At 37.6% G+C, this 16,112-nt stretch overlaps 1 protein-coding gene across 3 annotated transcripts in view; it reads left to right on the top strand.

The window, feature by feature from the left end:
• The window catches only part of CNTN5 (contactin 5), a 656,184-nt gene that overhangs the window by 293,113 nt on the left and 346,959 nt on the right, over window positions 1–16,112 (top strand). For all 3 annotated transcript variants that reach the window (XM_064505105.1, XM_026109144.2, XM_064505106.1), the window contains one exon: window positions 2,190–2,319. In XM_064505105.1, coding sequence (XP_064361175.1) covers window positions 2,262–2,319 — 58 coding nt within the window. In that variant the 5' untranslated portion in view covers window positions 2,190–2,261. The remainder of the gene's footprint in view (window positions 1–2,189; window positions 2,320–16,112) is intronic.

Here is a 16,112-nt window from a genome sequence, read left to right as displayed (position 1 = left end):
TTCATCCATCTGCTCTTGTATATTGCACTTGTACTTGTTTCAGATAAAAATGTCTATTTTAATATATTCTCTAGAAAAAAACAAGAATATTGTTTATATTGTGACTGACACCAATTGCAACCCTTAATTCTTTTTTTTTTTTTTTTATGTGACTCAATAGGCATAGTACTACCTTAGTAATAGCAACAATCTCACACTTTAATGACGGAAATTTTTATCTATTTTCCCTGTTTAAGCAACAGATGAATCATCAGGGTAACTTACAATTTCCGTGTTGCACCATTACAAAAATGGCTGAAGAGCAGTGAGGAAGAGACAATGGAAAAGAAAGTGTAGTAAAGTCAGGGCAGGGTAGTGCTGTGTGCTCTACCCTCTTTAACAGATATGGCCATCAGGGAAAAAATTAAATATTAATGAAAATACTTATTTCCCAAAGGCCTGACCAGCAAAGAATGCTGAAAGAGATAACTCGCCAACCAAAGGAGCACACTGACTGAAAAGCAGATTATCACTGAAGTGAAAAACAAAGGCAGCTGACATTAATAATTAACTGAGAAGGTTTCCTGCGGAGGTTTAGATGAGCTACAGGCACTATGTGTAAAGTCACTTGACTACCAGACTGTTATGTCCTATTTCAGAGAAGCTCATATTAACATGTACAACCTATATGAAGTTTGCCTAGTCTAAGTTACCTGGAAGTACAATCCTAATTGGGATTTTTTATGTGTTGAAGTCTGTACCTGCTGTGCTATATAAAAGAAAGCTGAGGGGCTACACCTTTAGATTGTCACAGGAATCACTCTGCCAGCACCCAAAGAGATGCTGTTCTCTTGTGCTCACACTGTGTGTGTCTCTGTGTACATGCATACGTGTTTGTCCTTATGTACGAGGGAAGGGCTGTCAAAGCAGGTTACAATTCCGGATGCTCAGAGAGGAGTCAAAATGCAATAACATAAGGGGAACCTGCTCTTACATTATGCAATTATTTTTTCTCCAGCTGTTTTGAGCTTTGCCTCTGCACATTTGCTGTGACCATTCTCACTGGTGGGATAGGTTCACCAAAAGCAGCAACTGTGGCATGTAACTAAGCATTAATTCAGGCATTAAATTAAGGCATGTAACTGATTATAATCTGAAGCAGCCACATTGTCCCCCAAAGGACGTTAATAGGGGAACAAAGCCAAATTCTCCTTTGTCACGTAGTGCTTCAGGAGCTTGTTTTGCCCCCAGCCAGGGACTGTTGTTGTGGTTGTGGGTCGCAGCCTGGAAGGGCTGGAGGTTCCCTGGTCATGGAGGAGATTGTCTCAGAGGTTTCCTATGCAAATACGACATGTTAAGTATAGAAAAGAAACTTCAACTTTGTACCTTAATGTTCCTCCAGCTAAAGACCACACTCATGTCCATATATATCCAGATGAAACTGCTCACACTTTGGAATGCGTTACTGAAAACAAACCTATGGCCTGTTAATGTTATTGATGTTACCAATGCAATAGCTGAAAACACAGAGATCAAAGACATATTGTGCTGACGTGCAGTGTGGTAGTCATGGGACAGATAGGAAGCAAAAATCTGAGGAGTTGTAGAGAAAAGTAAGACTAATCTGTTCTGAGTGAGCACCATTGGTTCAAAGGTATTAGCAGATGCTTTACAAAATAAGCAAACTGGAAGAAATTGGAACCTATTTCAACCCCATCTGCAAGTGGTGAAAGTGCCTGAATTTTTCTAGGGCAGGTTATTCTTTCTGGCTCAGTTTGGTTTTTCTTTTTTTTTCTCTTTTTTTTTAATGCTTTATAACAAATATCAACATATTGCTCTTAGGAAACAAAGAAAACATGCCAAGCTCTATGCTTTAAATATGCCTGCTGTGAAAGATACGTGTACTATCTTCTAAGTCGGGCTTTTTGCAAATGTATGAGATTCAAAATTTCAATATCCATACAGCTTTGTAGTGATATCCGTACATAATATCCAGAGCACGGCCACAGAGGTTTCAGCTGTTAACACAGCTAACTACTGGAACAGAATTCCTTGGTGAATCTGTCAGAATACCTGCCCGTTTGCATAAAGAGCTCTTTGGAACGAGACTTTTAATTGCATTAGGACCAGCTTTGTCTTCTGGATTGTCTTTCATATTATTGCAAGGTATTTTTAATTTTCCTAACAGAGATTTTTCTTTGTCTCACCAGGCTAAGCTTTAATGAAGAAACGTCAAAGTTGCTAACAATTGCACAAAGAGAGACTGAAGACCTGTGCGACCAATGATGTGGTTGTCATGGAAACTATTTCTGTTTCTGTCACTCACTGGGTGTCTTTCAGGTAAAACCAAACAAAAACATGAAAACTCTGCTTATTGTTTCCAGACTGTTTCTGTCACTCACTGGGTGTCTTTCAGGTAAAACCAAACAAAAACAAGAAAACTCTGCTTATTGTTTCCAGATTTTTAACCAGAGACAGAAACAGGAAGCCGTAAAAGCATGCCAGAGAAAACCCACACCATCATTAAAACCATTTGTCTAAATCCTCAAATTGTAAGAATTTATAAAGAAGAGATTTACAAGTGCCTTTACATCTGCTTTTAATTTGTAGGTAAAACTGAATGACATTAAGAACAAAGGAAAGGTGGCGCAGCTACACATCTCATTTGAAAAGACAATGCTAACTTTATTATTAGAAGGGGGGGGGGGGAAATTATATGGGAAATGATTGATTAGCAAGGTGTTTTCCTAAACACTAACAGCTGCAGAATCACTTGATGATTCGGGGTCTGCGAAATTCTTACCATGTCCTGGTTTGCAAACTACTTACCAAGATGCTTTCTTCTTTCTTAATATCATGCATGTTTTATTGGCTATTCTGATTTTCGCCTGTGTACTAAGTGTATTTCTTTTCCAGTCTTTTTTTCCTGTGACTCTACCTTAGTTGGCATTATCTTTTCAAGTAATAAAATGAGCTAATCAATAATAATTTAGGCTACTCATATGAAAATCCTTGTAATTTGATAGTATATTGTCTCTAATTGATCTTTTTGCTGACCTATTTTCTTAATGTCACTGCTTATACTGTCTGTCAACAGTTTACTAAGCCACCTTTTCCTCAAATTCTTCCCAAACTTAGTGATTTTGTGACTCCAGGAGATGAAATGTTGTAAGTCAATTAAATAATATATGGTAACTTGTTATATTACTGTGATATTGGAGGTAGGAATGTAAAATGAGAGTCTAGGTATGGATATCGGTGTATGTGCATTTGATGCATATATAACATCACCTAATCTAGTCTGGTTTTCCTCATGTAGCTTGATAATCTTGTGTTTTCTGAGTCCATTTTTCAGGATCATAGGCACTTTGGGACAGAGAATGTTTTTCTTTTTGTCTTGTGTTGTTAGGCATGTTATCAGTGTTGGTAGCATTTGTACTTTGGTCATTCTAGGAGTAGTGTCATACGACTGTCATCTGTTATTGTAATTTTAATTTTCTTAAGTTGAAAAAATTTTATTACGGTTTCCAAGAGCTTTAATGCAAAACTCAGGAGCATTTTGGAAATTCAAATCTAGAATTGAAGAATTACATCTTCAATATCACAATCTTTATGATTAAAAAGTCAGCGTTTGGCAGCAGGTCTTATACAGTGAAATTAATGTACCTGAGCCTGCAATTGGCTTCACATAGCTGGAATTTCTTTACCATCTAAGTTTAAAAAAATGCATATAAGTGGTACAGTTTTCTCCAAACAGGACTATCTAACCCTACACCACACTATAACATGTTACAGAAGTTCTGTGATACGTTTCATATACTGGAAATTTCATTTACTAGAATTCTACATACAGGAATGACTTTCAGCTGTTGTATCTCAGTCATTTTTCAGATATGTCTGCTAAATCAAAATCTTGCAAAGGCTTGAGAGCATTAGCAGTGACCAATATTAACACAGTACTAAAATAAGAAGCTACTTTGGAATCTAAACTGGAAGTAAGTATGTATAGGAGTATTTCATTTAAATAATACTATTACTCTAAAAATTCTTGCCAGTCATTCAGCACAATGTTTAAATTAGCCTCTTTTGTGTTAATTTTTTACTTATACCTGGCAGTTTCTAAAGCATTCCTCTTCTCATATTTCATAGTTAGTCAACTAGATCTCTGACCTGCTGCTGTCTTGGTATGTGACTCTTTAGGATCCTCAAAGGATTATTCCGTATTACTGGAGTAGAATTAGAGTCCTATTAGAAACTGTTTTTAACTGCAGTACCTGTTTTCACGTGCTGTTGCATATAATGTGATAACGCATACATTTTCTGACATACATAGATAATTTTTACAATGATTGCATTAATAATAATCACTCATTAACAAATTTAATACTATAAGAGCTGAAATTAATCAAAGATAACAAAATTGGATTCAAAGTTATTTTAATTAGATTGCCAACATAACTAGTAATTTTCTGTCACCGTAGTCTTCATATTTGATTACATCATTCTGCATTTATAGCTGCTTTTATATTGCAACACTCACTAGAACATGTTTACTACTGCAAATAGTTTCTACAGCTGATGCAATTTGATATAGCCTGGTAAGTTAGATGCCTGAATGTACTGTTCTTAAAGATAGGGCAAGAGATATTGATGGTGCTGCAGTAAGATAAAGTTCATTCAATTCCTGTTGTTTTGTGCTATGTTAAAATTCAGTACTTATCTTTTAAATCATAAGATCATGGAATCATTCTTATCAGCAGCCAATGTTTGGAAGGGAGTACTACATTGTTTTATTGATTTTGCAGTGGTGAGGGAAATCATCCAAGAAGAAAATGGATGGCCTCTCTAGTTTGTGTCAACTCTATTTTTCTATTATTTTTATCTTAAAGCTGGCCCAAGTATTTGGGGTATTGCTTATGCATTAATGTATGTAAGTTTGCTTGAGCAATATGGAAAATGGTTTGTGGGTGGAGAAACTTTTTTAATGCCAGACTGAGGACTGAATTATTTCTCTTACTCAAGTTTAGTTATTTTAGCAGAAGTAAAAAGTAGTCTTGGGCTACAGATCACAGATACACTGATATTCTGAGAAAGTTTACGTTTATGAAACATTGAGAATTAATAGAATCAAAGGAGGTTTTAGGATTGATACTCAATGTGCTGCTTCTTTTCTAACAGCAGATGTCTTTCAAGCCAAATTGAGGTTGAAGAAGAACCGAGATGCCATTTTTGATCCATGGTCTGCCTCACTTCTGAGCCAACACTGATAAAAAGTACTTGTGATTTTTTTTTCTCCTATGAGGCTTTCCTCTAGGAAAAAAGTAGAGATTATCAAAGAATGACTGTTCAGAGGAGGTTCAGGGGAGCTTTCTGTAACTGAGTAGAGTAATATTTGAAGTGAGTTCAGAGGGGGCTGGCCTAAATTTGAATGAAGTTAATCAGAATTTAATTTGTTGTGGTAATGTTTAGCTCTACTGAGAGTTAAACAAAAAGTATATAATTATAAATTATATGTTCAGGGCATTTTAATTGCAATAGCAACAAATTACAAGCATACATTGACTTATCCTTTCAGTGGAAACCCACAGAATGATATAGGATGTGGCATCAAAAATTCTCTGTTCTGTCTGATAAGTTCATCTGCGTATTTGTCGTGTGTAGTCATGAGATGATGTTTCAGGCAGCACCGTGCTATTTGCAACAGGATTGGGGTGCATGTTCCAGGGGTGGGGACAGAGGATTTACTGGCCTGGATCTCCATGGTCATTTCACAGTCTGTTTTTATGTGTGTAGGAAAGACTGTCCTTTCTGGTTCACTGCAAAGCAGTGCAAAGCTAAGCAAAGAGCATCTTCTTTGGCTAGCGTTGCTAAGGTTTTCCTGCACTGATTCCTCAGAGAAGCTGGAATTGAATATACCTGAAAGGTGTTGTTTTAAAACAGCACTCCCTAACCTTGGAATAAGACAAACAGGAATGTCTCTTTGTGCTTCAGTAAGAGGAGAAATATTTTTTAAAGCAGAACAGAAATCACATCAGATTATCAGCCCAGGGTTAATGGAAAAAGTGAGACCTTGGTTTTTATCTGAATAAGTAAGACATTTGACAAAAGCTGTCTTGAGAGTAGGGCTCCCTGCCATTCTTTTTCATAATTATTGCTGTTCGTGACAAGATGCTTCAAAGTTTAAAGATATTCTAAAGATTACATAGTACAGTCAATGGCCTTTATAGAGTTCTGATTCTTTCTTAATCTAACATATATACCTTATGCCTTTTTGTTCCCCTGCCCATATATCTACCTTTTCTCCAATGTTACCTGCTGCCTGTTAATTGGATAAAAGAGAGACTCATTTTATCAGTAAGACTTTATAATTCACAGCAGCAATAAAACTGTGGGTATATCAAGAGCAGCAAGGCTTAGCAAGATGGAGGCAGTACCTCTGAGACCCAGTGGTCACTGCTCATAGAGCTCATGAGAAAACACATCTTTAAAACTCATCTGTATGTGCCAGTCTTTTATTTTAACATAAAACATTCTCACTGTCAAAGAAAGACTCCCTAAATAGTGAATTTTCCTCTGTATCCCTCAGTATGGTGCTCAAAATTAAAAACAGCATGACTTTTTCTGAGCAGTTGCTTGCTGGTATACAATATGAATGGAAGAGCATTAAAAAAAAGGCTCTTAAGAGAGCATATGTGGAACAAACAGTAGCGTCCTGTCTAGTGTTGACCTACAGCTGGCAGAGATCTGAGGTGCTTCCTGCCTTCTATTATGTCCATCCCTCTCCATCTGGCTACTTGGAGGCTTCTAGGAATTCTCTGTCAGTTGGACTTATTACCTTCCAAAATGCATTTCAAACCTGCTCAATATGTGACTTCCATAATTCCAGCAGCCACTGCCAGGATTAAAATTCATAGTCTAAGGTTCATCAACTCATTAACCAAACCATATAAAGTGCGCATAGCACTCAGAGTGCCAGGGCTATTTCTCTTCTTTATTCCTTTCCCTTTTAGACAATGTCTGTCCTATGTGAGAGTTGACAGTATGTGAAAGTTTACTTCTCTGCCAAATGAATGCTTAGTGAACGCATGAATAACCAGTGTTTATCACTGATAAGCCTATACAATTGCCCATCTTTTTTTTCCCCCCATTGATGACAGTATGGCAAATAGTGTGCAACCTTCTCGCCTTTGATAGCTGAGCATAAAAGAGAGGAGACAGAGCTACAGATAAATACTACCGCCAGGGGTTATTCACATTCTTAGTGTTCCATGTCTAAAGGAAAAGTCTAAACACACTTAAGCCTCCTACTAGCCATCCTGAAGTACTATTTGCAGATGATACAAAGCAAGAGGACAATTTGTTGCACTGCTGAAATTCAAGGTGGACTACTACCCACATGCTCATTCCTGGACTCAAGGCTCAACTGATCGGGGTGGGGGCAGGGGGCAAGAAAAAGCAGTTATCTGCTGAATGTTACATTTTGTATAATTCTTAATCCAAAAGAAGAATGAAAAGGCAAAAATTATTTACTCTTGCAAGAATCCTGAAGTGTGTCTAACATTAAGCAATCAATAAAGAAGAGCTAAAAACTGAAAAAAATTGTGGTCATGAACAGAGGCCCTTTCAGAATGCACGTAAGGAAAAATTCTTAAGAACAACCCTTCTGTTTATTTACATAGGCTTTTTTTTTGGTGGTGGTGGGGTCCTCTTTAAAAACAAATCCTGGAATAAAATATTTATGTTTTTATACCTAGTTGCTACGTGGTGAGTATCTCCAAGGATAGAGACTCCACAACCTCTCTGGGCAACCTGTTTCAGTTTTCAACCACCGCCAGAGTGAAAAAGTGTTTTTTTATGTTCAGATGAAACTTCCTGTGTTTCAGTTTATATCTATTGCCTCTCCTCTCAACGCGCACCACTGAGAAGATTCTGGCTCTGTCTTCTTACACCTTCCCATCAGATATTTATTAACATTGATAAGATCACAGAATGGTTGAGTTTGGAAGGGACCTTTAGAGATCATCTACATCCCCCCTCAGTCTTTTCTTCTCCAGACTGAACAGTCCCAGCTCTCTCAACATTGCTTCATATGAGTGATGCTCTAGCCCCTTGATTATCTTTGTGGCCCTTCACTGCACTAACTCCAGTAGGTCCATGCCAGAGTAGGCTCCCTTGTACTGAGGAACCCAGCACAGGACACAGCACCCCAGCACAGGACTCGGCACTCACCAGTGCTGAGCAGAGGGAAAATATCACCTCCCTTGACCTGCTGGCAACAGTTGCCTCATGCAGCCCAGGAGGCTATTGGCCTTCTTTGCCACAACAGTGCATTGGTGGCTTATGGTCAACTTCTTGTCCACCAGAACCCTCAGGCCCTTCTTTTCAAAGCTGCTTTCCAGCCAGTTGGCCCCCAGCCTGTCCTGGTGCATGGGGTTATTCCTCCTGAGCTTCAGGACTTGGCATTTCCCTTTGTTGAACTTCATGAGATTCCTGTCAGCCCATTTCTCCAGCCTGCTGAGGTCCCTCTGAATGGCAGCACAACTCTCTGGTGTATCATCCACAAACTTACTGAGGGTGCACTCTGTCCCTTCATCCAGGTCATTAGTGAAAAGGTTAAACAATATAGTCACAGTATCAACCCTTGGAAGACTCCACTAGTGACTGGCCTCTAACTGGACTTCATGGTACTGATAACCCCCTCTGAACCCAGCAGTTCAGTCAATTTTCAATCCACTTCACTGTCTACTTAGCTAATCCATATATCATCAGTCTGTCTGTGAGGAAGTTATGGGAAACACTGTCAAAAGCCTTTCTAAAGGGGAGCTAAACAACATCGACTGTTCTCCCCTCATCTACCAAGCCATCTCATTGCAGAAGGCTATCAGACTGGTTAAGTGTGATTTCCCCTTTGTAAATCCTTGCTGACTGCTTCTGATCACCTTACTGTCTTAACTTGTCTGGAAATAGCATCCAGGATTAGTTGCTCCATCACCTTCATGGGGGTCAAGGTAAGACTGACTGGCCTGTAGTTCCCTGGATCCTCCTTCTTGCCCTTCCTGAACGATTTAACCATCATTTGTGGTGAAGCATGCCCAAAATCTATAGAATTAATATGCCCTAGTATATGTACCAATGTACAGTCAGGAACATTCGGTTTTGCTTGATCTTTTTTTTTTTTTTTTTCTTAGAGATTTCAGGCTGCTAGTTTACTTTCACAGGCTAATAGGAAGATAATGGCCTAGTAGGAAAATCATATTAAAGCTTTAAAAGCATCTTTTAATAATACTGCTAGGGCAGAGAATTCTAGTTTTAAGAAGCCATCACAGGAACCTCATGTTTTCATGCAGAACCTCACATCACACAGAACTTCAGAGCTCGACCATGAAGGCCGAGATTGATCTCATTTAACTTAAATGTTTAAACTGACATGCCTAAGTTAGAGAAAAATTGCTTTCCTTCCCAGTATAGTTAATGGACAGAGATAGACACTTCTGAAAGATAACTAACCCCTCTGAATCTGAATTGCTTTCTGGAATTCTTCACTAAATTTAAAAATGGCTTAATTTCTGATATTAAATATATGACATTAAATCCCTTTCAAGCTTTTCGGTGATTTGAGAACATCATAGAGAGCAAGTATCTCTCTCAACAGATACTAAATACATCTAGCAATGTCAGATCTGGAAACAAACAAACAAATCTTTGTCCTAAAGTAGCATAATTCAACACTGTAACTCCACCACTCTCTAAAAAATAACAAAGGTTTTGACTGAGGAGATAAGAAGAGTTCTGAGTGTTAGGTCAGTGACAAGTGCTCAGACTGTGGGTAGACTGTGAACACTACTTCATCAGGTCTTCCCCTCATCCTGGCCATGAGATGGCTAAGCATAACCAGGAACATGTTAGAGAAAAGCTCTTAGAACAGACAGCTGCTGTAGGCTGCCAGGAAACCATATCTGACCCCCAGTCAGCTACCTTCCTGGCTCTGAGTAGTCTTTAGAAAAAACAGCATGCGGTGAATTACATTACTTGCTCATGAACACATTCAGAAACTTTATCCTTACACCAGCGCCTCCACCTTGGTATCATATGAGGAAAAGCAGTATGTGTCTGTGTCCCTTCACTAAAAAAAGGCTCATACAGTTAGTTTATAGAGCACTATGGTCACCAGGACAGTCAGTGTGTCCCATTTGATAAACGTTCCATTTTTTTACCCCAAAGTAGTGTTAAAATTTTTAGCCACTCTAAACAATCTCATAGAGCTTTTCCATAGCATAAGGTCATAGTGTTTGTGTAGAGACAGACTTAGCATAGTAACTAGAAGCAACCGCTGAACTTATCTCTCAGCAGCAGTGGAAAATGCTTATCTTCAGCCAGAACAGCACTGGGGGAGACAGCATTTTAGCTCCATCCAGCACAGTCAAAGATGGGATGCTGACTAAAGGCAGCACTAAGGAACCACTGGTTTAGTTCATAGAGTGTCTCAACTACCGCCTTCCAGCAGGATGTTAAAAGTAGTTCCTTAATATTTTCCCCAGATACTGCATGTCTCACTTTTCTAACTACTGCAATGGATGACCAAGAAGTCCTCATCCACAGAAATCAGTACTGCTTTTATTCATAGTGTTGGGTACTAAGCAGTTATCTAAACATACTGCCACAGTGATAAGATTTTTGTAGGAATATTTGTAATAGGTTCAAGAGTAATTCATTCTATGAAGTGATTATAATTTTCCCAAAGTGTAATCTTCCCAAAGCTTCTAGATGACCAGTTCTCATGATTGCAAATAATAAAAGCAATAACACTGGTCTCAACAAGCAGCTGAGCCTGTTTTGCCTTTCTTCTAGTGCCAGACAAGGAATGTGCACATAATGCAGAACACTTTGCAGTTTCAGTTCAGCATTAACAATACAATGAATACAAAATAAAATAAGTCATTAACTTCATTTCAAAAAGCCATTAGAGGCTAGAACAATGTTTCTTAAGCATTGGCTTGGCCTTTCCTAATAGGAATGCAATAAAAAGGCAGTGAAACCTTTGAAATGATGACAAATTCAGCCTTGAAATTAGATACAGTTTCCTAGTAATGAGGTTAAAACAATATTGGAACAGCTCTACTAGGAGGGCTGGTGGATATGACATCACTTCAAGTCTGACGGCAAAATTAAATATCTTTAAAAATTAAATGTTTTATAAGGTTTCTAATAATGCTGACTAATTTTGCATGGTATTAATCCCTATTTGTTGTTATTATTTTTATTTCTTTCTGGCTTTTTGAGAATGCAGGAAGCTTTGTATTGCTCTCTACCACAGGGCTGGTGAGAAGTTTCTCAATGTGGTATCAAGTCAGGTTAGACGTGATTATGATACTTTCTGTCTGTGATGCAACCGGAAGAGCAAGATGGAAGAACACGCAAATTATCAGTTCATGTCCAGCTCTTATCTCAAGCAATAACAGTTTATGCTTTTTACTGTAAGAAATACCAAGTTCAAACCTCTTCATAGAGACTGAGTTTACAGGTTGCCTCCTAACCATGAAAATACAACATGGCAATATGAAAAACCTTCTTTCATTTACTCTCTGATGATTTTCTCCCTAAGCAACTGAGAAAAGTACTACATTATATGCCAAGGTCTTGGAAAAGAGAATCTCTAAGGGTTTTTTTAATGTATTTATTTCTTGCTGCTTGATTCCACCAACATTAGGATAGTAAGCATATTATTGGAAAAGTTCCCTGTGTCCCTAAGACTTCAAGACTTATTACTTTTCTTTGTTTAAACTTTCCAGTGGGGACACTTCAGGTGGTAAACTGCCAAGTATATATTGGGATGTCTTGACTTTTTCTTTGGTATGGTCCAATATATTTGGCCAAAATGGGAAAATGAACTGACAAGCCACAGGCCACATCATTTGAGGTTAATGAAAACTCCCTACTGCTTCAAAGGCAAAATGTTGTTCCTACTTACGTTATGTAGCAAATAGCACCACGAGAACTATATGGAAAATATCAAAATGTTATCACGCACTGAATGAAATTAGATAATAAAAGAAGCAGTCATTTAACATTTGGCAAAAATTTCAGCTGTTATCCTCAAGGAACATCTGTAAAACATCTTCAAAAATGATACAGAGGGCTAAACTCGTAGCTTTTCTCAATGTAAAGTCATGTACTTATTAAAGTTATAGACTTTTCATCATGATATAATTTTCCTCTCACAGCTTAAATCCACAACTTCTCTGTATATGATAATTATCTATGTTAGAGGAACTAGCGATCAAATAACTTCTTTTCTTGAAAATATTCTTCTCTGCTCCCTAGGTGCTAACTACAATTTTCTTTCAAATTCGTCTGAGTAATGGCAGGAAGTTAAACAGAGAACGATCTTACCCAACATGTACTTTGCTTGAAGTTTGCTGCCTATATCACACCTAAGGAAGGTTTCATTGCAATAAAAAGGCTTGTTTTGTGCTTTGGTTTGTTTGTTTGTTGACTGAGTAAAAGGTCTTACTTCCATCCACAAACACTGCTCCTTTTTGTAACCACCCGGTAAAAGTAGGCATGAACCCCTGTGTTGAGAACCTGGATTATATTTGCAAAAATTTCTAAACCATGTAGGAATTAAATTTTTGCTTTCTCCACATTGGAGAAAATCTGGTTGTTGTGGAAAGCTCGTATAGCAACATTTTCCCTCAAAAGTATCTTACCAGATACTGAATAAATATACTTTATAAACATGTGAACACATGAGCATAAGTAGCAATAAGTGAATCTCCTGCTGTTCCAAACTAAAAAATGCACTTGTCCACTCTACAGTTCTCTTTGTTCGAATTGCTGCTAGCAGTGTAGTGAAAGCAATTTCTTAACTGTAGTGTAACTAAACCTCTTTCCTGAACTGAAAGAAAATAAAGTGTGAAAAATAAATATCAGAAAGTATGAAATGTGCATATATTGTTCAGTGGTAACACTGCGGGAGGCAGAGTTTATTGAGCTCTGCACAACACCATGACTGGTAACTGTTCTGCTCAGTGGACTGTTTTGATAGGTAGCTTTTTTCCTATTAAGTGCAGTAGCATGAAAATGCCGATAATACTGACGAGCATACCCTGAGATGTTGGCTCTTATTCAGCATGGCTAGCTGTGCTAAGTACCAAGTCCACTTCCAGTAGTGGCTTTAGTTTACTTCACTGTACATATTAGCCTTAATATTGAGTATTCAGTTACTAAGTCTTTATCTGCTGTTATATTAAGTACTCCATCAGACCTGGCTTTGATTTTTTTTTTCCTTTCTGGTGTCAAGGGAGGTGCTGGATGCTCTGTTGTTGTGGTTCTCCCCCACCAACATCGTTACAGCCAGTATAACGCATGAGCTCAGCGGTTAAACGGTTCGTGTAAACTCGATGTCCACTGCGGTATGAGCCCTGTAACAAGTACACTGTGGCCTGTTCTTCTCGTGTTTGCTCTTAATATGGTGTGCAACTGTGAAAAGGAGCATTTTATTCACAGCACTATAGGTAGTGGCAATTTAGCTCAGTACAAAACTGTAGGTGGTTTGCTATGGCTCACCACACAGCCATTAACGGTTTCATTTTAGCTCAGCACAGAATTGCAAGAGATAGATAGTATTTAAACTCGCTGTAACACTGGGAATGATAGCACTCTCATCTTATCCAGGGAGACACTTAGAGACTGCCGTTCTGACTGAACGGGTGCTTTGAGCGAGTCAGGTAAGAAAAGCATATTTAATCTCGTTGTTTGCAAGAAGACTTAGCATCATTGAAATTTAGCATTGATTTTTAAAGAGATTAAAAAAGAACGATGGATCAGCAGGCTCCTGAAGAGAAAGACAACTGTGTTCACACCTCCTAGCATTAGCACCAGCGTAAACTGAGCAGTTCTAAATCACTCTCTGCTTTTCTCTATGGGCTGTGGAAGCTGGTCTTAAGGGAGTTGCTTAACCTAGGTGACTAAAGCAAGTGGTGTGAATACTCTTCCCCAACCCTCCAACTGCTCACGTGGCACTGACCTGTTCAAAAAGTGAAAAATGGAACACCTCCCACAGGATTTGAGGATGCAAAATATACAACAGTAAAAAGAGGAATGACAATATGATGAAGCAATAGGGTGAGGAAATGAACCTCTTTTGCCCCATGGCTAATTTTTGCCTAGCTATTATAAAATGAGGAGTGTGATTATCTGTTCTGACTTTATTTATGTCACATATAGGCAGAGGGGGAGAAGTGAAATGGTTACATATCTTTTTAATAATCTGCAGTATCCAAGAGTAAGCCAATCCTGATAGTATGTATGAGTACTGTGATTTGGTGGCCTTACTTATCTGGACCTAAAGGAAACATCAACTTCCTGTAGAACTTACATTTTTGCCTTCAGGTAGTTTCTGTACTGTATAAGCATAATTAAAATTAGTCTAACATAATTAATAGTTCAAAGTAGAATATTTTGTTGCGTTCTTCCCTGCATTTTTGTTGTTTAGTGATCATTCCAGATAGAGTATCAAGAATTTATAGATTTTGTGATTTCCATTTGCCAGACAGCTCTTAACAATTTTTAATAAGTAATCTGCTGTTTTGGATTTATCACCTTAATCTGTTTCATGCTCATAATAAAGGTTAAAGAAAAGATAATTATTCAAAGAGTGTGAGAATTAAGCTAAACTGTGGATTATAGAAATGATCATTTTCGTGATGATTTGACAAATTCCTTCTTTTAAGTGAAAGCTTAGAAAACTGTGCAAAAATTAAATAATACTGATATTAAAAGGGAAAGCGGGCATAGTGAATAAAAAGTTATGTTTTCATAACTGTTTTTTTTTCCTTTTGTCTCTGTAATGGAGACCTGTGACACTTAAAAGTCAAAAAGACAAATTTCTAGTATCTGAATAATACACTGGTAATACTAAACAATGGTTGTAATTATCTTTCACAAACTGAAAGACCTTTCTCAATTAACAGTGCTGTTATTCAATAAGTTATTGACATGCATATTGGCATGTTGCAGGATTTCAGAAAATATTTGATTTCACTCTAATTTGTGACTTGCAGAAATACCCAGCAAACCACTGTGGATGGAGTATAATGTATACTCCTTAGTTTGACATTTCTATTCCAAAGTATCAAAGATTTTAAAACTTGGCCAGTGAAATCAGTTTTAAAATGATAATCCAGGAAGTTTAGGTTTAAGAGAATGATGAAGATCACATGCCTCACTCTTGAAAAGTGGAACTTTATGGCAAGTTTTATACTGAAGAAAAGCAATGGGAAAATTCTGAATGTGCAGAAATACTAGAAGTTAGCCAACTACTATTAATTATACATTAGCAAAATTTACCTCATGTAAAATAAGTATCTCGGAACCAACTTTCTTGGCCATTAATAGTCCTAATACATTTTTTTCTTGGTTAGTTCCTTCTGGTCTTTTTGTAATTCAAACCTTCACTTGCAGAAGTTTTTTGAAGCTTTGGGGGAAGACCTCAGGTATTACTGTCTGAAAGACAGATTCATTTTTATCATGCATGAGCTCTGATATTTAGATATACAAGAACATCGTATTAGGATTACAATTATGTTGTATGTTATGTTGTAGGTTACACCACTCATTCTCGGACAACCTTAAAAAATACATGAATTAATCCTTCCATTCTACTGAGCGCTAATATTCCAGCATCAGCTGGAATATTGACTGAACCCTGGCACCACACTCGAATACATTTGTGGAGCAACTGGCGCATGTAAGGGAAAATAATAGCAAATGTAATTTCCAAGGGGGGGGGGGAAGAAGAAAAAATGAGTTAAAATAATTTAATAAAGAGCACAAGATACAACCTGTGATTATGTAAAATACAACAACAAGTAGTAATGGGCTCAAATCATGAATACATTAGTGCTCCCAAATAGGGAGGTCTACAGTGAAATGATAAGAAAGACACAATGCCAGATCTTTCTTTAAGTGACTTTTATCATTGATTTGGGCACTGCTTGTCTCATTGGGTGAAACGAGGTCTAGTGAGAGACGTAATAAGCCTAACAGTTGATTTAGTTTGTCTAACATTTGCTATAGTCTGTCTATGTTTGGTTACTTTGTCTAACAGGAAACAGCTAAGGACAAAAGAATAA

Source organism: Dromaius novaehollandiae, chromosome 1 (genome assembly GCF_036370855.1).
Source record: "Dromaius novaehollandiae isolate bDroNov1 chromosome 1, bDroNov1.hap1, whole genome shotgun sequence".
NCBI lineage: Eukaryota > Metazoa > Chordata > Aves > Casuariiformes > Dromaiidae > Dromaius > Dromaius novaehollandiae.
This window is presented reverse-complemented; position numbering and strand designations above follow the sequence as displayed.